Source organism: Cricetulus griseus, chromosome 6, assembly GCF_003668045.3.
Source record: "Cricetulus griseus strain 17A/GY chromosome 6, alternate assembly CriGri-PICRH-1.0, whole genome shotgun sequence".
NCBI lineage: Eukaryota > Metazoa > Chordata > Mammalia > Rodentia > Cricetidae > Cricetulus > Cricetulus griseus.
The window spans coordinates 146,451,967-146,476,244 of record NC_048599.1 but is presented as its reverse complement, the minus strand read 5'-3'; the positions used below and the strand labels follow the sequence as shown (position 1 = coordinate 146,476,244).

Below are 24,278 nucleotides of genomic sequence, written 5' to 3'. Positions count from 1 at the left end.
GCTATCCTGAAACTCAAGTGCTGGGATTAGAGTTGTAGGCCACCAATCCCAGCCTGAGTCCTGATTTCTTAATTTAATGAGGTCTTTTTTTTCCCCTCAGAAATCTCATAGCACTTTGTAATTCTTCATAGTACTTCATAATTTAGCTTATTGTTACATTCTTAATCTATGGGAGTACCTCTCCACTTTAGATTGTAAATTGTACCCACTTGCTTTTTCATCTTCTTGGTGCTTTGTACAATGTAACAGACCCAACTGATAATCTTTAATTGAACTCACCTCTTGACTCTGTTGAATGGCAACATGGTGCCAATAACATCTGGCCAGCTAGGTACTCACAATGCTATTTTAATGAGGTAGCAAACAGGAAGCAAATTCTGTCAAAAAATTTCTTTTTTTGAGTAAGGATCTCACAGGATAGGCAGGCTGGCCTGGACATGCTGTGTAGCTCATGGTGGTTTGAACTCTTGGCAATTTTCCTGCTTCAGCCTCTCAAATGCCGAGATTACAAGTGTGAGCTACTGTGCCAGTTAAGTCGGTCCCCGTCCCTCTCCCACCCCAGACGAGGTTTCTCTGTAGCTTTGGAGCCTGTCCTGGAACTCGCTCTATTGACCAGGCTGGCCTCGAACCACCTGCCTCTGCCTCTGCCTCCGGAGTGCTGAGATTAAAGGAGTGTAAGACCACCACCACCCAGTGCCAGTTAAATTCTGATCAGTTTTAAGGAGGTGTACTGAAGAATGATGGAAAACAGTCTGGGATCTGATTTACATTTGAAATAGTTTGGAAGATGAGTTTTCTTTCCCCTGGCCCCCTCCCCCCTCCTTTGACTTTAGACTCCTGGTGTTGGAGGATATATTCATTGTCTTCAATATTTTAAAGGGCTGTCACAGTGGGAACCAATCCTTGCTACCGGAAGCCTAACTACTAGCAAAGAGGACTTCAGCTCTGCAGGAGGCAGGTCTTTCTAACCTTTAGAGCTGTCCAACAGTGGAGCACGCTGCACTTTGTAGAGGTTGTGAGTTGCCTGATATCGGGACCTCTGAAGTGACACAGGAAGGCTATCTGGCTGAACTTGCGACTTGCGCGGGCCCTGCATGCGCGGGAGCTGCACCTATGACTTTTAAGGTATGTTCTAATTCTAAGATTTCTGTGACAGTTCGCTTCTGCTAACGGCTCGTTACGTGCCATTTTAGTTTTAAAAAACACACAAAATTTAAACATATTTAAAGTAACTGTATGGTTTACAATAAGAATCGACCAAACGACAAGTGGGAAATTAGATTTAATACTAAAAATGAAGATACCACCCAAGTGACGTAGTTTTTAACTGAAAAGGAATGTGCGCATGGGTGTGGAGAGAGAAAGGGAAGGAGGGAGGGAGAGTAAGAGGAAGGGGAGGGAGGGATAGAGGAGAGCGAGAAGAGAGGGAGGGAGGGAGGGAGGGAAGAAGGGAGGGAGAGAGAGAGAAGAGAGGGAGGGAGAGAGAGAAAGGAGGAGGACGGGAAAGGCAGAGAGGGAGAGGGAGAAGAAGAGAATTGATGATTGGATGATGTCCCGGGCAAGTGAGGAGTGTCATTTCTTTCCACACGTCTTCTCCAGCACCAGGTACACTGAGAGGTGAGAAAGCGTGGCTCCGCGGCGGACAGGTCCGAGCAAGCTGCTCTACCGGGAGCGGAAGGGCGGCCGCTGGCCGGACCACCGATCCCAGGGGGCCCCGCGGCACCGCGCACGCGCACTGGCGAGGGGGCAGCGCCGCCGCGGGAGGCAGGGAACCGACTGGCGATCTGTGGCGGCTCTGGGCGGCGGTGGCAGTTCGCGGCGACGACGACGGCGACGGCGACGGCTCCGAGGCCGAGAGGGCCGTCCGGCGGGGACCTGGGCGCCGTCCTCCGCATGACCTCATCGGTGAGTGCGCGTCCCGGCCGGCCCGCGCCGCGTGCGCCGCTCCCGGCTGGGCAGCTCCGCCGTCCGGCCTAGCTCCGCGGCCCGCGCCTGACGGCCGCCCAGCCCCGCCCCGCCCCGAAACCCGGGCCCCGGGCCCGGGCCCCCGGCCTGCGCCGCGCCGCGCCGGGCGACTCTCGGCGGGAAGCCGCGCGGCGGGCCCTGCGGAGAGAGAGGCGGCAGTGTGCGGGCCCCGGCGGCGCCCTCAGGCGGGGGACACGGGGCGCGTGGGGGATGGGACGCAGCGCGACGCGGCGGCAGGGGCGCAGTGCGCGGGTCGCCTCCGTGGGCGTCCGGCGCAGGTGGGCAGCCGAGCCGCGGAGACACGGAGGTGCGGAGCCGGGAGCGGACCGAATGGCTTCGCAGCGCCGCCAGTGACGCGCCGGACGGGCTGACGGGCTGGTGACGCCGTGCACCCGCAAACGCGCGCCGGCCGGGCTTGGCGTCTGTGCACTTGGCGGGGGTGGTCTGCGAGTGTCCGTTCTTTCTACCTCTCTTCCTTCAGTGTTGCGGGTGCTGGTTGGGCAGACCGCAGAAACGAACGGGATTCGATGCATAATTCTACATAAAGTGAGAGAAGGTGAGATGTCAGATGAGAGGAAGGTACAAGGAGGACTCCGTTTTTAACGTGTAGTAAAACCAAGCTTAATAAAATGCAAATTTTGAGTTTGAGCAATAGGGGATGAGTGCTTGGAACTAGAGTTTCCAGCCCCGCGGTTCCTTAGTGGATTGACTGTAGATAGAATGTACCTAGACCTTTTGCGAGAATGATGGTAAAATTACACCTTTATTTACAAACCAGTAATTGAAACTGACAGTTGCCCTCAGTTATGAAAGCAGGCAGCAAACCACAATAGTACTAGCAAGTCCTGTGAGTTTGCCGCCAATAAAAATGACAGATATTTTTTGTGTCACATTTACAGTTGGAGGTATCTTAAAATACCATGCCTGTTTATCGATCAATTTCTTTGAGTTTGTGGGTTTCCGTTATATCTTAGTGTAATATGCTATAGTTGTACATGTCAATTTTTTATTTCATAATATGCCCGTACTCACGAATTTTACGTTTAAAAGCAATATGAGAAGAGGACCTTAAGCTTCACCAGACTATCAAAGACGTAGATCCATGGCACGAAATGATTAAGAATTCCAGAAATAGCTGGGCAGTGGTGGTGTATGCCTTTAATCCCAGCACTTGGGAGGCAGAGGCAGGCTGATCTCTGTGGAGGCCAGCATGGTCTACAAAGCAAGTTCCAGGACAGCCAGAGCTGTTAAAAACAAAAACAAACAAACAAACAAAAAAACAAAAAGCAAAAGCAAAAAAAAAAAAAAAACTTTGGAGAAGTTAAGAAAGCAGAGGAGGGAAAAGCAGACAGAGTGAGACCATATACATACAAAGCAATGTTATAATTAAGGACCTAATTGTCCTGTTGACCTAAAACTGGGTATGTACACCAACCAGGCTGGCCTCAAACTTGCTGTAGCTCTTCTACCTCTGTCTTCCAAGTGCTGGGGATATAGGTGTATGCCACCACTCCTGGCTTTTCTTTTTAACATATGAATCAGCAGAGTAGTAGTTTTGAAAGATGACCAGACTGTAGATATTTCAAATAGTATACTGGGGAGTCAGCAAAATACTGTGCTGAAGAAAGGGAAGTGAGCATTTGGCCTTTTGAGTTTGTGCTGAGGCATACCCATACTTTTAAGTAGTAGAAGCCCTTTAAGCCTGTGGAAGGAAATTTTAGTATTTGCTGATTTTCTTTTTCTCTTTCCTTCTTGTGCATGTTGTGTGGGTATGTACATGTTCATGTGTTTTTGGAAGCCAGAGTTTCATGTTGAATGTCTTCTGTCTTTTCATTTTATTTTTTACTTTTTGGTTTTTCGAGATAGGGTTTCTCTGTGTGGCCCTGGCTGTCTTGGAACTTACTCTATAGGCCAGGCTGGCCTTGAACTCAGAGATCCACTTGCCTCTGCTTCCCCAAGTGCTGGGATTAAAGGCATGTGCCACCACCAACTAGCAGCTTCACCTTCTGTCTTTGCAGCTCTAGTGTAGAATTACAGGCACTGGCCTTTTACATAGGTGCTGGGAATCTAAACTCAAAGCCTCAGGCATGTGTGGATAGCCCTTTACCAACTGAGCCATCTCCCCAGCCCTCCTTCTCTTAAAATAAATTTCTTTCCTTCTTTCCTTCCTTCCTTCCTTCCTTCCTTCCTTCCTTCCTTCCTTCCTTCCTTCCTTTCTTTCTTTCTTTCTTTCTTTCTTTCTTTCTTGTTTTTGCATTGCTGTGAATAGAACCTAGGGCTTTGAACCTAGGGCTTTGCAGGTGCTAGGCAACCGATCTACTGCTTTAAGGCCAAGACCCTTTTTTATGGTTTTCTTAAAATCATGAATGTGGTATGAACTTCACATAGGAAGAGATCCTTGTTTTTCTTTCTTTAAGTGAAAAATAGCAGGCTCAACTGCTGTAATGTGTCTTTGGTTGTTATTTTTTCATATAGGACAAAAAATAAACAGATTATAGAGTCAGGAAGTTGGTAAGTCATCTTTTAAAACATTCTCTTTTGATGAATATCTTTCTTTTATCCCAGCACTCAGGAGGCAGAAACACATATCTTTGTGAGTTCAAGGCCAGCCTGGTTTACAAAGCGAGTTCCAGAACAGGCTCTGAAGCTATGGGGAAACCCTGTCTCAACTCCCCCCCCAAGTACCCCCCCCCAAAATAAAAACAAAACCAACCTCTTTAAAATTTCTCATGTTCTGGCACTCTGGTAGTGCTGAGAGTAGACTCAGGGCCACAGGCACTCTGGATAGGTGCTCTACTGCGGAGCTGTCTTTATGCACAGCTCTGTAGTTTTCATTTTGAGACAGGGTCTCACAAAAGTTGCCCAGGGTGTTCTGGAACTTTCTGTGTAACCTAGGCAGACCACAAAGCATCACATCTTTGTCCCCTACTCCTTTGTTTTCTTTTTGCCATGTTTCCATCTGTTGTTATGTATATATATTGAATGGTTTAATTATTTTTCTTCCCTTATGTGCTATCTTCATGACAACAGTATCATTGTCTTCACTGCTGTTCTAGAATAAGGGCTGATGCATAGCAGGTGCTCAGTAAAACAGTCCATGGACAAATGAGCTAATCTTTCTCTCTCTTTTTTTTTTTTTTTTTTGGGGGGGGTTTTTTCGAGACAGGGTTTCTCTATGGCTTTGGAGGCTGTGCTGAAACTAGTTCTTGTAGACCAGGCTGGTCTTGAACTCACAGAGATCCACCTGCCTCTGCCACCCGAGTGCTGGGATTAAAGGTGTGCTCCACCAACGCCCGATTGAGAAACCCAGTCTTTAAAAACAAAACAAAACAAAACAAGACAAGGTCTCACTATGTAACCCTGGCTGGCCTAGAACTCCTATATAGATCAGACTGTCCTTGAACTTCTTATCCTTTTTCCTAACCCTGAGTTGGGATTGTAAGCATCAGTCACTATGCCTGGGTCACCAGATATGAAATTATCTCACAAGCACTGTACAGTTCTTCTGTGAGCATTTGTTTTCATATGGGCATTACCTACTAGCACATGATGCCACAGAGGGTTTGGCTAGATTTACCTTCCCATGATCATGAAATGAAACAAGAGAGGTCTGTAGGTCAAGTGCTTTCTGATCTGCTGAGGTTTCTTTTGCTTGTTTTTGAAGGCAGGGTCTTGCTGTGTGGTCCAGGCTTTCCTGGAACTTGTCTCAGGCTCACCAACCCTTTTGTTTTTTCTTAATTATTACTATCACTTTCCATGCTGAGGGATATAATTTTGTTTTGCCAAAAAAAAAAAAAAGAAGAAAAGTAGTTCTAGAAGGTATATTGTTAGTATTATTATTGAATTAGAGAAATGAGAAAACAGATAAATGGTGCAGCTTTTTTTTTTTTTTTTTTTTTTTTTTTTGAGACAGGATTTCTCTGTGTATCCCTGGCTGTCCTGGAACTTGATCTGTAGAGCAGTCTGGACTTAAACTCAGAGATCCCCCTGTCTCTGTCTCCTGAGTACTTTAATCCTACCCCTCCCCCCCATTTTTTTTTCCCTCTGAGCCAGATTCTCACATTGTAGCCAGGCTGGCCTCAGAGATGCAATGGCAGTTTGGGGGACCTCATCTTCTTAAATAATGGGTTTTACAAGCAGCAGTCACCATCCCTGGTTTATGATTTTTCCATATAAATTCTTCTAAAGGGTACTGGGGATTGAACCTAGGCCTCATGTGAAGCAGTAAGTTTATTCACCTTAACCCTCCTTTTATGTTTTATTTTGAGATAGAGATGCACTAAATTGCTCAAGCTGTCTTTGAAGATAAGATTCCCCCTGACTCATCCTTTCAAATAGTTGGGATTGCAGCTCTGTTCCACCAGGCCTGGTGTCACATTCCAGATTTTACTTGTTTGTTTATTTATTTACTTATTTATAAAATGGTCTCACTCTGTGGCAATAAATGGCCTGGAACTCCCTCAGTAGACCAGGCTTTTCCATTGCAATCTGTCTGCCTTTGCCTCCTCAGTGCTGGGATTACAGAGGCATGCCACTTCACCTGGCTTTATTTACTTATTTGTTTGCAATTTTAAAGACAGGTGTGGTTGTACATATCTTTAATCCCAGCACTCAAAAGTCAGAGATAGGCAGATCTCTAAGTTTCATGCCAGCCTAGTATACAGAGTGAGTTCCAGGACAGCTAGAGCTACACAGAGAACCCCTGTTTGGAATTTTTTTTTTTTTTAAATTACATTATTGTGTGTGCCTTTGCCTTGTTTGTTTGAAATATAATCTCAAGTAGCACAGGCAGGCCTAGAAATCACTATGTAGCCGTAGCCAGGACTGGCTTCGAACTCTTAAGTGCTGGTGCCACCATGCCTGGTTTACATCCTAGACTGAAGGAAGTGAGTCCTATTCTCTTGGTGCCTTCTTTCCTGCTGTCATTTCTTATGTGTACCAGCTGGTTCCACTGAGGATGCTGACCTGCTCTCCAGTGATGACAACAATACCTACAACTTTACAAATACTGTTGGTAATAGTATTTTGGAGATTGTGAGGATATATTCTTTTCGTTGGTGCTGCTAACTATGAATTTTGTTACTTTTTAAATATGACAAACTGCAGTTTATTTTAAAAATTACCCCCTATATTTGCAGAAATGTTTAAATTTTTCTCAGGTACATCTTGGCATTAGGGCATTTACTTTATTCTTTCATTTCTTCCATTTTACTTTCTTTGAACACAGTCTCATAATGTAGCCCCAACTGGCCTCAAACTTGAGATCCTGCCAAATATTGGGATTATATAGGTAGATGCCATAATATCCATTTCTTTTTAACATTCTTTCAAGGGTGAAGATATTGGGGAGAATTGGTTACATGTTCTAGGAATCTCAAGGGTTAAGTATGATTTTTATTTTTTTGTTTTTTCGAGACAGGGTTTCTCTGTGTAGCCCTGGCTGTCCTGGAATTCACTCTATAGTCCAGCCTGGCCTCTGCCTCCCGAGTGCTGGCGCTAAAGGTGTGCACCACCATTGCCCAACTCCATTCTGTGCCTTTTTGAGTGTGAAGATGAATCTGAGAGAAAAGCATATTACATGATTTTACAGCCAGGTGTAGTGGTGTACACTTGTGGGTCTTTGTTTGTTTGTTTGTTTATTTATTTATTTTTCCAGACATGGTTTCTTTGTGTAGCCCTGGCTGTTCTAGAACTGGATCTGTAGATTAGGCTGGCCTCGAACTCAGGTCTGCCTACCTCTGCCTCTCAAATGCCTGGGCTAAAGGTATGTGCCACCATGTCCAGTTTGTGGTATATACTTGTAATATGAGCCATGTAATACTGGAGGCAAGGGGAACAAGAGTTCAATGCCAGCCTTCTCTACTGAGTGAATTTGAAGGCTACATGAGACCCTGTTTCAAAAAACCTTATCCAAACAGCAACAAAAACAAAACACTGTGTGTGTGTGTGTGTGTGTGTGTGTGTGTGTGTGAGTGTGATATGTACGAAAGTCAAATGTAGACCACAGTTCTGCTTAAGCCTGTGTATGTGTTTATACAGCTTTTTAGTATAAAATATAAGCTATTTTCTTAAGACAAGGTTGTGCTCATTATCTATCAGCTCATTATCTGTCTATCCAGAAAGGTGCTTGCTTAGTCTTGCTCCTGTATAATGCTGGTACACTCACACAGAGACTAGTAGAAAGCATGTTGTCAAAACGTGGCCAGTTCTTCTTCTCTTCCTTCTTTTGCTTACTAATGTATATCTTATTAATAATTTTTTTTATGATTCTTGAAGGATTAAGTAAACCAGAAAAATGAAAATATAAAAAAGGGGCCAAGGGCTAGTTGCTCTTTTCATTTACTTCAGGATCAGAGCCAATAAATAGTACCCTCCCAAGCAATTATTTGGACTAACTACTTGCTTTTTTTCTCTTTTTCTTTTTCCTTTGTGGTCCTTTAGCTCAAATCCAGAGCCCTGCACATGTTAGGCAAGCAGTCTACAACTGAGCTACATTCCCATTATAAGAAGTTTGTGTGCCGGGTGTTGGTGGCTCACGCCTTTAATCCCAGCCCTCGGGAGGCAGAGGCAGGCGGATCTATGTGAGTTCGAGGCCAGCCTGGTCTCCAGAGCGAGTGCTAGGATAGGTTCCAAAGCTACACAGAGAAACCTGACTCGAAAAAGGGGGGGGGGGGGGGGAGCTTGTGGGCTAGCTCTTGCAGAGGTCCTGATTTAGTTTGCAGTACCCATATGGCAGCTCACAGCTGTTTGTAATCCAGTTCCAGGGGATCTGGTTCCTTTTTATTTTTGTTTTTGTTTTCAAGACAGGGTTTCTCTGTGTAACAGCCCTGACTGTCCTAGAACTCCCTTTGTAGACTAGGCAGGCCTCAAACTCACAGAGATCTACCTGCCTCTACCTCCTAAGTGCTGGGATTAAAGGCATGGGCCACCACTGCTTGGCTATTTTTATTTTTATATTTTTTTGGGGAGGGAGTCAGCCCCTGAGTTTTTGTTCATCATTTAAAAACATATAATAATAAGCAATGACAAGTAAGAGCTAATACTTATTGAGTTCTTTTTCTTAGGCATTTTAATTTGCTTTTAAAGGTTTATTTTTATGTATGAGTCATTGGCCTGTGTGTATGTTTATGCACCACATAAATGCCCAGTGCCCTAGGAGATCAGAGGAGGGCTTCTGATTCCCAGGAACTGGAGATACAGGCAGTTTGGAGCACTGTATGGGTGCTGGGAACTTATCCTAGGTTTTCTGCAAAAGCAACAAGTGCTCTTACTTCTGAGCCATTTCTCTAATCCAATGAGGACTTTTTTTTTTTTTTTTTTTTTTTTTTTTTTTTTTTTTAATGAGGGCATTTTAATGGTTGGTTTCTTCTTTTTTATTTTTCTTTTTTTCCGAGACAGGGTTTCTCTGTGTAGCTTTGGAGGCTGTCCTGGAACTAGCTCTTAGTAGACCAGTCTGGTCTCGAACTCGCAGAGATCTGCCTGCCTCTGTCTTCCCAGGGTTGGGATTAAAGGCTTGTTTCTCCACTACCCAGTGATAACTGATTTTTTAGGTCAGGAGGTTTCTTTTCGGTAGAAGCACAGGCTCCATAGCTACACAGAGAAACCCTGTCTCGAAAAAACAAAAAACAAAAAAACAAAAAACAAAAAACAAAAAAAAAAAAGAAAAAATTATTTATTGTAGTTTATGTGCATCAGTGTTTTTGCCTCCATGTCTGTTTGTATGAGGGTGTCAGGTTCTCTAGAACTGGACACAGACAATTGTGAACAGCATGTGAGTCCTCTTAACTGCTGATCCATCACCTATCACTTCCTTCTTAGAACTGAAGGTGTTGAGATTATTTAGTCCTGAAGTCCAACTAAAACTTACCTTGCCAGACAGCTGTAAGCTTTCCAAGAAAACTGGGCAATGTCTGCACTCTGATTTACATATGAGACCTTGTTCAAGAGTGAGGCAGTGGCAGTAATTTACTTACAATTAATTCATTCTTTGGTAATCTCATACATGCTTTTATTACGTTATAGTCACATTTATCCTTCTGCTCTCTCTTAGCCTCTTCCATCTTCCTTTTCCCAACAAGTACCAATTCTACTGAGTAGTGGTAACCTTGACCATAAATTAAAACACTCACAGTTGGGAGACAGTGAATGCCTTTAGTGGTTACACACACACACACACACACACACACACACACACACACACACAGAGAGAGAGAGAGAGAGAGAGAGAGAGAGAGAGAGAGAGAGAGATTGAGATTGAGATTGAATTTGATTGTGTGTGTATAGCTATGGGAAACCGAATTTGAAAACTGGATAGAACTGGATTCTAGCCAAGGGTTGTGGTGGTGCACTCCTTTAATACCAGCATTAGGGAGGAAAAAACCAAAAAAAAAAAAAAAAGAACTGGATTCTAGTCTTAACTTTATATGTTTACTAATTTAATCTTGGGAAATTAAATTATTTTCACTTTTCTCAGCTATGTTGTAATTAAGAATAGTTAAGTATCAGGTATGGTGGTACACACCTTTAATTTCAGAACTTGGGAGACAGAGGCAATGGATCACTTGATGTCTACATAGTGAGTTCCAAGCCAGTCTGGTCTACATAGCAACTTTTAAGACTCTGTCTACCCCCTCTCCTGAAAAAAGAATGTCAAGACTCTGTCCAACCCCCCTGTCCCCCCCCCCTCCAAAAAAAAAAGAATTCTTATAGATGGCTCTGTGGGTAAAGGTGCTTGCCACCTATAGTGAGGGCTTGAGTTCCATCCCAGGACTCATATGGTATAGGGAGAACACAGAATCCCACGGACTGTTTTCTGACTTCTGATTTCCACATGTGTTCCCTGACACCCATCCAAGTCAATAAATGAATAGCAGTTTAGGAGAAAGAATACTTACCTTCTAGATTGGAAATGTTGGCAGAGTACATACTTAGCATGCATTTGACTGTAGGTTCAGCTTCCAGTGCCAAAACTGAAACAAGAAGTCACAGGATTTCTGTTTTTTTAAGATTTATTATGTATACAGTGTTCTGCTCCTGTACACCAGAAGAGGGCACCAGATCTCATTACAGATGGTTGTGAGCCACCATGTGATTGCTGGAAATTAAACTCAGGATCTCTGGAAGAACAGTCAGTGCTCTTAACCTCTGAACCATCTCTCCAACCCTGAAGTCTTAGTATTTCATATATTAAATTGGAGGATTTAGGCACCCAGTTGATGTAGAATGTAAGTTTGAAATGTGGTAGTTACTACTATTTGTATTTGCTAAGCACCTATGTACTTACAAGTCATAAGTGCTGTCTAACCTCAACTATTCTACTTCATGTCTCTGTCACTCTCCCAAATAGACACATTGTCATACTGTTGCCCAATCTGGTCTAACTCACTGTGTAGCCCAGGCTGGCCTTGAACTTGTAGCAACTCTTATCTGTCAGCCTCCCAAGTGCTGGGAAGGATTACATGTATAAGCCATTGGCTGCTGCCTTTTTTTGTTTTTGTTTTGTTTTTAAATGTGTGTAGATGTTTTGCTTCATGTGTGTATGAGCATCACATGCATGCCTGTAGAGGTCAGAAGAGGGAGTTGGATTCCCTGGGATTGGAGTTACATAGCTGTATATTACCTTGTGAGTGCTAGGACTCAAACCAGGATCCTCTACAAAAGTAACAAATGCTGAGTTACATTTCCAGCCCTGTCTACTACCTTTTATATATGTTCAATGCTGGGGACTGAACCCAGACAGGTATTCTGCTACTAACGTTCATTCCTAGCAAAGACCCTGGTTATTTCAAATAGGGTTTTATAGCCTAGGCTGGTTTCAAACTCAGGATTCATCTGTTTCAGCCTCCTGAATGCTGGAATTGCTGGCTTGTGCCACCATGCTCTGCCTCAATCAATATTTCTGGTAGCTTAAGATAAGGTTCACTATTGGGTGAAAGTTAACATTAAAGCTGGCTTTTCCCAGCACTTGGGAGGCAGAGGCAGACTGATTTCTGTGCCTGGTCAACAGAGCTAGTTCCAGGACAACCAAGGCTGTTAAGCAATGAAACCCTGACTCAAAAGCCCCCCCCCCCAAAACAACCAAAACCAACCAACCAGCCAAACAAAAAGCTGGCTTTTCAGGGCTGAATGTTTTGCTCAGTGGTGGAGTATTTGCTTTGACATGTGTGAGGCCATAGATTAAACCTCCTGCTCTGGGTGTGTGTGTGGGGGGGCGAAATAACAAAAACTTAATTTTTCTTAAACAGTTCTGCCTAGGAAATACATTTACCTCACTCCACAAATGAAATTAGTGCAGAATGTAAGAGCTCTGGAAATTGTGTAATGAAATTTCTATACTTTATTTTTTTAATCACAGAAAACTAAAAGAAAAACATAGTATAATACTTTGTGTCACAAAACCCTTTATGAATACGTGAATACAGACAGCAGGCCAACTTTTATTTGCAAGCCTAGTTGGCCTGTCACTACCACATACCATTGTAGAACGATGCTTAAACAGCCTGTCATTCCTAGCTGGCCTAAGTGATGTTTTAACTGTATGAATTGAGAAGCTTAAATTATTCCTCAAAATTTGATTTAATATGAATGGTAGCATATTATATATACATACACATATATGTGTATGTATATATTATTTTTGTTGAAGAAGTGGCAAGTGGCATTGAGTTTAAATGTCAGAGCCTAGTTTTTGACCCTTTTAAAAATGAAATTGGCAAAAAAAATTAAATTAGCCAATACAGAAAATGCATTTTAGGAAAAAAATATATATTTGTGGTGGTTTATCCTGACTGAACTTTTTTTTTTGTTTGTTTGTTTTTTTGAGACAGGATTTCTCTATGGTTTTGGAGGCTGTCCTGGAAGTAGCTCTTGTAGACTAGGCTGGTCTGGAACTCACAGAGATCCACCTGCCTCTGCCTCCCAAGTGCTGGGACTAAAGGCATGTGCCACCACTGCCTGGCTGACTAATATTATTAAGTATTATATTACTATTATTTGAGACAGGGTCTTTTTGTAGCTCTGACTGGCCTGAAACTCATAGTAGTCCAGGCTGGCCTAGAACTTGCTATGACCCTGCTTGTTACTCTAGTTCTAGACTTGTAGATATATACCATCATGCCTAGATGGTACCAGTTCTTTGATGTCATTTGATCTCTTTTCTTTCTTTTTCTCCTTCTTTTTAATTTTGTTTTTTTGAGACAAGGTTTCTCTGTGTAACCTTGGCTGTTCTGGAACTAGCTCTGTAGACCAGGCTGGCCTAGAACTCTCAAAGATCCGCCTGCCTCTGCCTCTCAAGTGCTGGGATTTAAAGATGTGTACCACCACTGCCTGGCCACTTGAGCTCTTTTTTTCAGAGTGATCTGTGGTGATGCAAGTACTGGCAAAGATATGAAAGCATTTTGTGTTTTCTATGATATCTGGAACTGGGGGTACATGGGCCTATCACATGCTCTCAGATTTCGAAGGACTGGTTTTTATTGAAAAGACAGGAGGTAGATTGTAAAAGATAATACAGCAAAAGCAAACTCTACAGTCAGTGGTTCCAAGTAAGTGATATAATTGGTTATTTAGCCCAGAGTTGAATTTATCATTAGACAATGAATATGATTGCAAATGTTCATTGAGCCAGGCTGTAGGAATTAAAACTTGTAGATAAGAAGATATGAAGACACAGGATAATAGAAACGAGAAGGTCAATTTGAACATACATTTGTACATGCATTAGTAAGGAAAAAAATAATAGAGTTAAATTGGCTTGGATAGTCTTGAGTTAAGACTGGTTTTTAATTTTGAGTTAAGGAGTTTGAAAATATGCTCTAAAAATTGCAGACCAGTTAACAAATCTTTAATATACTGTTTGTATGTGTGTTGTGTCAGCGAGTGTGGTGGTTATTTTCACCTATATACTGAGATTACATTGAGGCAGCCTGGTCTGTAGGAAACCCTATCTCAAAGTATGAGGGGGAGGGGAATACAGTCAATATAGTCAACGTATTGTCATTAACTATAGTTACTGTGCTTATAAAATAGAGCTCATATTTTTTCTCCTAACTGTAATATTTCCTAATTCTTCCTGTTCCTGCTACCTGAGACTCTGGAAGCTACCATTCTGCTTCTGTGAGGCGAGCCTTTCTGAGTCTGCATGTGAGTGAGCTCATGCAATACTTGGTCTTTCTCAGCCTGGCTTATTCATTTAACATAATGGTCTTTAGTTCCACCCAATGTTGCATGTGTAACTAGTTCCTTCCCCCCTCCTCCTGTTTATGGCCAAATAATATTCCATTTATATATTATATATACTATATAGACTAAATAATACACACACGCACACGCACACGCACAAGCACGTGATAGATACTTCTTGGTCCCATAACAGTTCTTAAAATTTTGTTTTACAGTGTAATGTTTTATGACATCCTGACCAGTTTATTATAAGGAAAGCTTATAGTTCTGCTTAAAGTAAAATGCTTAGTGAGTTTGCCTGTAGACTAAGCTTATTAAATGGTCTCTTATTAATGGTCTCTAAAGCTGGGCAGTGGTGGTGTGCATTTTTAATCCCAGCACTCTGGAGGCAGAAGCAGGTGAGTCTTCATGAATTTGAAGCCAGCCTGTTCTATAGAGTGAGTTCCAGGACAGTCTGCAAAGCTACACAGAGAAACCCTGTCTCAAAAGAAATAAAAAGTCTCTAAAACCATGTCTTTAGGGCTAACAACATGGCTCAGAGAGTAAAGCTGCCTGCTGCCAGGCCTGATGACTTGAGTTGGATACCTGGAACCCACATGAGAGAACCAGCTCTCTAATTTTTTGTATATATAATTTTGTTTACTTACCTATTGATTGATACTTAGGTTGGGTTGATTCCAGATAGTGGCTGTTGTGAAACGCTGCAATAAACATGAAGGTGCAGCTGTGTTTTTCACACACTGATTCCGTTTCCTTTGGTTAGATAACCAGTAGTGGGGCTGCTGGATCATGAGGTGGTTTTGTTTTTAAATTTTGGAGAATAATATTGTTGCTGTTCATAGTGATGATACAAAATTAAATTTCCACCAACAGTATGCAAAGACATTATTTTCTCTACAGCCTTCCCAGTGTATGTGGTATTTCAGTGTGGATTTAAGTAGATGCAGCTAGAAGTCAAATAATAGTCAGTAAAACCATCAGATTAAAAAAAAGCAACAAAATAACTCCTTACTATGACTAGAAGTCAAAGTAGACATGACTGACCAAAATGTTTAGATTAGATGGTTGAGATCTGTGTTTCTTTGTTGTCAGACAGATCTGAATCATATAGCATGGAGTTCAACACTTTCTTGAACTGTCAAACGTCTATGAGAGCACACCCGTCACTGGCTTGTGTAGGTTCAGGGAGGCATAAAAAGCCTAAATAACAGCTGGGTAGTGGTGGTGCACACCTTTAATCCCAGCTCTTGGGAGGCAGATCATTGTGAATTGAAGCAGATCTCAGTGAGTTCAAGGCCAGCCTGGTCTACAGAGTGAGTTCCAGGACAGCCAGGACTGTTACACAGAGAAATGCTGTTTAACGCCCCTCCCCCCCACAAAAAAAATGCCTAAATAACAACAATTGCAAAAAAGCTGGGAGATGGTGGCACACACCTTTAATCTCAGTACTTGGGTGACAAAGACAGGCAGCTAAGAGATTGAGGCCAACCTGGTCTACAGAGCACGTTTCAGGACAGCCAATGTTACAGAGAAGCCCTGTCTTGAAATATAAAAGACAAACAACCAAAAAAAATTAGTTTGATATTAACATTTTATTGCTAGTTTAAATTGTTAGTATTTTTCAGGAAACATACTTTTTCTAATATCTATACTTTCTTTGTCTTCATATGGTAAAATATTTCCTACTTATATTTAATTATGTTTAAATTTTATTTTATTTTTAATTTTGGAAAGAGTCTCACTGTGTGGCTAACTCGGAATTCACAGAGATCTGCCTACTTCTGCCCTCAGAGTACCAGGAGTGAAGCCACATCATGCCTGTTGTGTCCAAATTTTATTTCAGCTGTTTCTTAGTTTATCACTACTGTTAACTTGTGCTGTAAGTATTGTCTTAGAAGAACAGAACAATTTTATCGACTTCAGCAATTCTTGTTTTGCCTTTAATCTTGGCACTTAGCAGATCTTGGTGAGTTCAAGGATAGCCAGAACTGTTACACAGAAAAACTCAAAACAGATAAAACCTCACTCATTTCCTTAATTGTCATTTTTGGTTTTTATTGCTAAGAATTGAAACCAGTGTCTCAAGCAGGCTATATCTCTAACACTGAGCTGTATTCCTTAGTTTACAATAATTGTTCTTAAATTTTTGGTTTTTTTTTGTTTGGTTGGTTGTTTGCTTTTGAGACAGGGTTTCTTTGTGTAGCTCTGGCTGTCCTGAACTCATTCTGTAGACCAGGCTGAGCTTGAACTCAGAGATCTTCCTGCCTCTGCCTCCTGAGTGCTGGGATTAAAGGAGTATGCCACCACTGCCTGGTTTGTTTTGTTATCTAAAATACAGGTATTTCTTTTTTTTTCCCCTTTTTTCTTTTCTTTTATTCTTTTTTCTTTTGGTTTTTCGAGACAGGGTTTCTCTGTGGCTTTTGAGGCTGTTCTGGAACTTGCTCTTGTAGAACTCACAGAGGTCCTCCTGCCTCTGCCTCCCAAATGCTGGAAAATACAGGTATTTCTATTGTTATTATAAAACATTTGTGGTCTGGCAGTTCAGGGATATAGCTCAAATAATAATTTAAAATAAGAATGTTATTTGTATGTTTATCTAGTTATTAGATATATAAGTATTGTTTGATTTCATTCATACCTTTGAAATAAAAATTGATTGATTTCATTCTTGCCTTTGGCAAATACTTACTCAGTTACTACTGTGCACTAGACACTCACCCAGGCTTGAGATCAGAGCAGTGAACAGAACAGACAAGTCCTGGCATACATTGTTAAGAGGTGGAAGCCACTCAGTAAAGATGGTTAATAAGCCAGTAGGTATCTGTAGTAAATGCTTGGTAGGGTTTTGGAGGGTCAAAGATGTAGCTAGGGAAGACCACTTAGAACTTTAGGTTTCATTCTAAGTATGAGGTAAAGTCTAAGGAATCAAATGATGTGACCTTAAGGTACACTCAATATTACAGGGAGAACAGACTTGGGAATTCAAAATAGGTAGCAAAGAAATCAGCTAGTCATAGGCTTTCTTTCAGGGGAGGCGATAGTAGATTCCCAGTACGTAATCAGATTATTTCAAAGACAGAGTCAACAAGTGTATTGTTATGTGAAAGTAGTCAAGGGTGACGCCCTTTAGATTGTATTGGATGTTGTCAACTCCAATTCAGAAATAGTCTGCTGCGTGTGCAGGTGCATATGTATAATTTCAGGTCTTGGGAGACTAAGACAGGAGGATCAGGAGGTCCAGTTCATTCTCAGCTACATGGTGAATTTGAGGCTAGCCTGGACTATATGAGACTATGACAACCGACAAAAGGACTGAGGATGTAGCTCAGTTGGTAGAGTACTTGCCTAGCATGCACATGGGCTCTGACCCTGGTGTTATATTTTGCTGCAGCTATGGATGTAAAGAAAGGAAACTAGGGATGAACAACCCACGTGTAGTTTACTGACAGGAAGAGGGGGAGGATGGGGTTGGATTGTCAGCCAACCCGAGAGGAGACAGAGAGAGGGGCGGGGGGAGGCTGGACCTTTTAAAGGGAAGACTGTGCATGCTCACTGAGGTTTCATGCACGTGCAGAGTCTTCACGAAGGCCTAATGTGTGGCAGGTGACGTGGTGATGATGTAGCAGTTTTCCTGTGCGTGCCCCGCCCATTGTTAGATGGTGGGGTCAGCCAGGTTTATATCCTTACACCTGGCACCACATAAACTGGGTACAATGGCTCATCCCTGTAACCATGGCTTGGGAGGTAGAGGCAGGAGAACAGGAGTTCAAGATCATCTTTGGGTACATAAGCAAGTCAAAGCTAGCCTGGCCTCTGTGAGACAGTATCTCCAAAAACTGATATATATATGTGGGCTGGACAGATGCCTCAGTGGTTAAGAATGCTTGTTCAGTGATATCAAAACAGGAATCCAGATCCCAGTGTCCAGTTAACAAGCCCAGTATCTGGTGCATGCCTGTAACCCCAACTCTGGGTGTGTCAAAGACAGGGGGATTGCTAAAGCTTGCTGGCTGTCAGCCTAGCCAAGACAACTTGAGCTCCAGGTTCTGGTAGATACCTTGCCTTAAAGAAATAGGCAGAGTTATGAAGACTACCCAATGCGCTCTTGTCTGGCATATGTATATGTATGTGTATAGGTTCATGCACATTTTTAAAAAAATTGTGGTCTAGTGAGATGGCCCAGGTGATACAGGTACCTGCTACCAAGCCCGAGGACCTGAGTTCAATCCCTGAGACCCACATGTTGGAAAGAGAAAATCAGACACCCACAATTTGCCCTCTGACTTCCACACATATGCTGTGACATATATGTAAGTGCAAAAATAAAGTATAATATTTTAAAATTTTGTGTTTCTTAAATTACAGAAGGCTTAGTATAGAAAATTTGGTAAATATAGATTTTTTTAAAAGCTCCTAATAAGGACTTTATTCAGAGATAGCGTTTTAAACAGTTTAAGCCCGCATCTGTCCATCAGCCTAGGATCATCCCTGGCTGTTTTCCTTCATGTTGCAATCACAATCTGTTGGTTTTCTGAGATGGGTGTCTCATGTAGCCTCAGAGTCACTAGGTGGGCAGCCAAGGGATGACTTTGACCTTCTGGTGTCCCTTTCTCAACCTCTCAAATGCTGGGATTATGTTTAAATTAAAGTCAGTGGTTGTACTAAATATAATTAAAGTCTTACTTACAGACAAATTCTTTTTTTTTTTTTTTTTTTTTTGGTTTTTCGAGACAGGGTTTCCCTGTGGCTTTGGAGGCTATCCTGGAACTGGCTCTTGTAAACCAGACTGGTCTTGAACTCACAGAGATCCGCCTGCCTCTGCTTCCCAAGTGCTGGATTAAACACATGTGCCATCACCTCCCGGCTGACAAATTCTTTTTTATGATTTAATTTATTTTAATTTTATGTGCATTGGTGTTTTGTTTGCATGTATGTTTGTATGAGGGTGTAAGGTCCCCCAGAACTGGAATTATAGACAGGTGTGAGCTGTCATGTGCTGGTAATTGAATCCTGGTCCTCTGGAGAGCATCCAGTGCTTTTAACCACTGAGACATCTCTCTAGTCCCCATAATCAAAATTTTAATGTATTCTGCTCATTTTGATTTTAGAAAATAACTTATATGACATGAACTTTTGATTTTGTCTTTTTTTTTTTTTTTTTTAGTGATCAGCCTTTGTACCTTTTCCGAATTCAAAGATGGTGAAGCTAGATATTCACACTCTGGCCCACCACCTCAAACAGGAGCGCTTGTATGTGAGCTCTGAGAAACAGCTCATTCAGAGGCTAAACGCAGATGTGCTGAAGACAGCTGAAAAGCTGTATCGGACAGCATGGATTGCAAAGCAACAGAGGATTAATTTGGATCGGCTAATTATAACTAGGTAAAGTCAAAATTTTTAGGTTATACATTTTGTGAAACTGAAGTCTATGCTACTAACTGTAACTAAATGAATTTCTTTAAGTGCATGTTTTTAAATCAATATTAGGTGAGTCTTCGCTTATAAAATATGTGGAGTTTATTTTGTTTATTAATTAGCTTAAATAGTGAATAGAAAATTATAACTTAAGGATTAATATTTTATACCATACTAGTTTTGTGTCTCTTTGTATATATAACATTTTATTGTTATAGAGAGTAAATTTTGTGATATTACTTATATACATTTCTATGCTTTGGAATTGTATGTCTTTTAAAGAAAAATGTTTTTTATGTTATGTGTATGAGTTTTTTTTTTTTTACATTGAGTTGTTATTTTCTTTTTTTATTATTGTTTACATTCCAATCCCAGTTCCTCTTCCCTCCTCTCCTCCCACTACTGCCACTTCCCCCTCCGTCTACTAAGTCTGTCCCATCATCTAGTTGAGGCTCCATATAGAATGGGCTCCACTAAGTCAGTTTGTGCTTTAGAGTTAGATCTTTGACCTGCTGCCACTGGTCTCATATATTTTCTCAGTCACACTGTTGTCACCTATATTAAGGGAGTCTAGTTCGGCTTTAAGCAGGTTCCCCATTTGTCAGACCTGAGTTAGTGATCTCTCACTAGCTCTGGTCAGCTCATTCTGTGGGTTTCCCATCATGGTCTTGACTCCTTTGTTCATATTATTGGCTCCTCCCCCACTTTGTCCAGGAACTTGGCCCGTTGGTTAGTTGTGGATTTCTGCATCTGCTTCCATCTGTTTCTGGAAGAGGGTTCTAGCTTCTCTGCGGTTATGGATCATAGGCTGGGTATCTTTTGCTTTATATCTGGTATCCACTTATGAGTGAGTACATACTATATTTGTCTTTCTGGGTTTGGGTTAACTCACTTGGGATGTTTTTTTCTAGTTCTTTCCATTCATTTGCCTGTGAATTTTAGGATGTCATTGTTTCTTACCTCTGAGTAGTACTCGATTGTGTAAATATACCACATTTTCTTTATCCATTTGTGTAAATATGCCACATTTTCTTTATCCATTCTTCAGTTGAGGGGTATGTAGATTGTTTCCAAGATCTGGCTACTACAAATCATGTTGCTATGAACATAGTTGAGCAAATGTCCTTGTGGTGTGACTGTGCCTCCTTTGGGTATATGCCCAACAGTGGTATTGCAGGGTCTTGAGATAGGTTGATCCCTAATTTTCTGAGAAATCACCATACTGATTTCCACAGCAGCTGTATAAATTTGCACTCCCACCAGCAATGGAGGAGTGTTCCCCTTTGTCCACATCCTCTCCAGCATAAGCTGTCATTGGTGTTTTTGATCTTAGCCATTCTGATCTGTGTAAGATGGCATTTCAGAGTAGTTTGGATTTGCATTTCCTTGACTAAGTGTTGTTATTTTTCTTCAGTTGCAGCTGCGGGTGATGAAACATGAACCACAAGACTCAACAAACCCACGTGGAGTTTATTGGGAAAAGGAAACACAGAGAGGGGTAGAGATGGAAGATGGGACAGAGATGGAAGAGATAGAGGGCTTAGGAGGCACTCACTTAAAAGGGGAAGCTTGCACATGCGCACAGAGTCCTTATGCAGCCACATAACGCATGGCATAGCCACGCAACACAAGTCTCTTTGAGCCATCTAAGTATCTGCCTGAATGCCGGTGTGCATACCCTGCCCATTGTCAGGGGGCGGGGTCAGTATAATGCTTGGATACCAAAACTAAGGATGTTGAACCTTTTCTTAAGTTTCTGCCATTTGAGATTGTTCTGTTGAGAATTCTTTGTTTAGATCTGTACCCTTTTTTTTTTTATTTGGTTTACTTGGTAGTTTGATTTCTAGTTTCTTGAGTTCTTTGTATATTTTGGAGGTCAGCCCTCTGTCAGATTTGGGGATAGTGAAGATCTTTTCCCATTCTGTAGGGAGCCTTTTTGTCATGTTGACCATGTTCTTTGCTTTACAGAAGTCTCTCAGGAGGTTCCATTTATTAATTGTTTTATTTATTTATTTATTTATTTATTTAATTTATTTATTATGTATACAGTCTTCTGCCTGCATGCCAGCAGAGGGCACCAGATCTCATTCAAGGTGGTTGTGAGCCACCATGTGGTTCCGGGAATTGAACTCTGGTCCTCTGGAAGAGCAGTCAGTGTTCTTAACCACTGAGCCATCTCTCCAGCCCCCCATTTATTAATTGTTGCTTTCAGAATCTGTGCTACTGGTGTTCTATTTAGGAAGGGTCTCCTGTACTTATGCATTCAAGGGTATTTCCCACTTTCTCTTCTATGAGGTTCAGTATGGATGGATTTATATTGTCTTTGATCCATTTGGACTTGAGTTTTGTGCATGGCGATAAATACGGATTATTTGCATTCATCTACATGTTGACAGCCAGTTATACCAGCACCATTTGTTGAATATATGTTCTTTTTTCCATTTTATATTCTTTGCTTCTTTGTCAAAAATTAGGTGTTTATAGGTATGTGGGTTGATACCGGTCTTTGATTCCATTCTATTGGTCCACCTGTCTGTTTTTATGCCAACACCAAGCTCTTTTTTTATTACTATAGCTCTATAGTAGAGCTTGAAGTCAGGGATGGTGATGCCCCCAGATGATCAGGATAGTTTTGGCTCTCCTGGGTTTTTTGAAAAATTGTGCTGGGATTTTGATGGGGATATAGGAGTTGTTTTGCCCACATACATATCTGTTTGCCAGTAGTGATCCAAATAGTTTTTAACTGTAACAATATTAGTATAATGTTGATAAAAGTAGTCAGATAAAAAGAGAATATATATTGCATATAACTGTATAAAAATCTTCAAAGGCAGGACTGATCTTTGATGTCATTCAGAATCACAGCTCTTTGTTGGGCTTTCCAGGGAGATATTGACGGGAAGGCCATACAAAAGCATTTCATGAATCAAACCCAGGGCTTCGTGCATGCCAGGCAAATGCTTTTCCAACTGTGATACTTCCCAGCTCCCGTTTTGATGATTTTTAGTACTTGAATATTTGTGAATGTTTTTGTGTCAGTAAATAGCAGGTTTTTTTTTTTTTTTTTTTTGATTTTTGAGACAGGGCTTCTCTGTGTAGCTTTGGAGCCTGTCCTGGAACTAGCTCTTGTAGACCAGGCTGGTCTCAAACTCACAGAGATTCACCTGCCTCTGCCTCCCAAGTGCTGGGACTAAAGGCGTGTGTCACCAATGCCTGGAAGTAGATAAGCAGTTTTTAAGCTATAACAAAGTTTGAAATTTAATCCGTAGAGGGTCACTCTGGAAAATGTTATTAGTACCTATAAATTGACACTGCACTAAAAAAAAAAAAAAAATTGACACTGCACTAACTTTGATTTAATATGAAAAGACTGCCTTCCTCTTTACTTTTAGGTGTGTATTACTCATTCCTTGCTGATGTTCTCAAGGATTTAGCAATTCAAGGGGATATCATTGTTGGCACAATAATGAACTCAGATTTATTCATTCCAATATAGTGCCTGTGTTGTATTGTTGTTATTAATATTATTTTGCCTTTGTGCTACTGTTTTCTAGTGCTGAAGCTTCCCCTGCTGAGTGTTGCCAGCATGCCAAAATTTTGGAAGATACACAGTTTGTTGATGGATATAAGCAACTGGGATTTCAGGAAACAGCTTATGGAGAATTCTTGAGTCGGTTAAGAGAAAATCCTCGACTTATTGCCTCCTCTTTGGTTGCTGGAGAAAAACTCAATCAGGAGAGCACACAAAGCGCTATCTACACAGTCTTTACCTCCTTGTATGGCAACTGTATTATGCAAGAAGATGAAAGCTACCTCCTTCAGGTTTTACGATACTTGATTGAATTTGAACTGAAAGAAAGTGACAACCCCAGGCGGCTTTTGAGGAGAGGAACTTGTGCCTTCAGCATCTTATTTAAACTGTTTTCTGAAGGACTGTTTTCTGCCAAACTTTTTCTGACAGCTACTTTACATGAGCCCATCATGCAGCTCCTTGTGGAAGATGAAGACCATCTGGAAACAGACCCAAACAAGCTAACTGAGAGGTTCTCCCCAGCTCAGCAGGAAAAACTCTTTGGAGAGAAAGGCTCAGAGAGATTCAGGCAAAAGGTTCAAGAAATGGTAGAGTCCAATGAGGCCAAATTGGTGGCTTTGGTGAACAAATTCATTGGTTATCTCAAACAGAATACATACTGCTTTCCGCATAGTCTGAGGTGGATTGTGTCACAGATGTACAAAACTCTCTCTTGTGTAGACAGACTGGAGGTTGGGGAGGTCAGAGCCATGTGTACCGATCTTCTCTTGGCTTGCTTCATTTGTCCTGCAGTTGTCAATCCAGAGCAGTATGGAATAATATCTGATGCTCCTATCAATGAGGTGGCGAGATTTAACCTGATGCAGGTGTGCCTTTGCTATTACTAATGCTATTATTAATTCAATTTATAGTCAGCTGGTCTTTATATAGTGGGGTGGGAAGAAAATGATGACATTGTTCATATATTCTTATCATTTCTTTTTCTTTTTTTCTTTTTTTTTTTTCTCTTTTTTTTTGAGACAAGTTTTCTCTGTAGCCCTGGCTGTCTTGGAACTTATTCTGTAGAGTGAGTGCTGGGTTTAAACCAACATCCAGCTATCATCTTGCTTTTCAAGTTGTCTTAAATATTCGTTTCTCATAAAAAAAAAAAACCAGCAATTATTTTAGGATTGTGAGGTATTATAGT

At 41.5% G+C, this 24,278-nt stretch overlaps 1 protein-coding gene across 9 annotated transcripts in view; it reads left to right on the top strand.

The window, feature by feature from the left end:
• Positions 1–1,483: 1,483 nt before the first annotated feature.
• The window catches only part of Gapvd1 (GTPase activating protein and VPS9 domains 1), a 73,535-nt gene continuing 50,740 nt past the window's right edge, over positions 1,484–24,278 (top strand). For 3 of the 9 annotated variants that reach the window (XM_027423727.1, XM_027423725.1, XM_027423726.1), the window contains exons 1-2: positions 19,343–19,527; positions 23,115–23,958. In XM_027423727.1, the coding sequence (XP_027279528.1) occupies positions 19,343–19,527; positions 23,115–23,958 (1,029 nt within the window). Of the gene's footprint in view, positions 1,618–1,654; positions 1,906–2,503; positions 2,522–19,309; positions 19,528–23,114; positions 23,959–24,278 lie in introns of those variants that run through there. The other 6 variants (XM_027423722.2, XM_027423724.2, XM_027423720.2 and 3 more) reach the window with 5 other exon arrangements.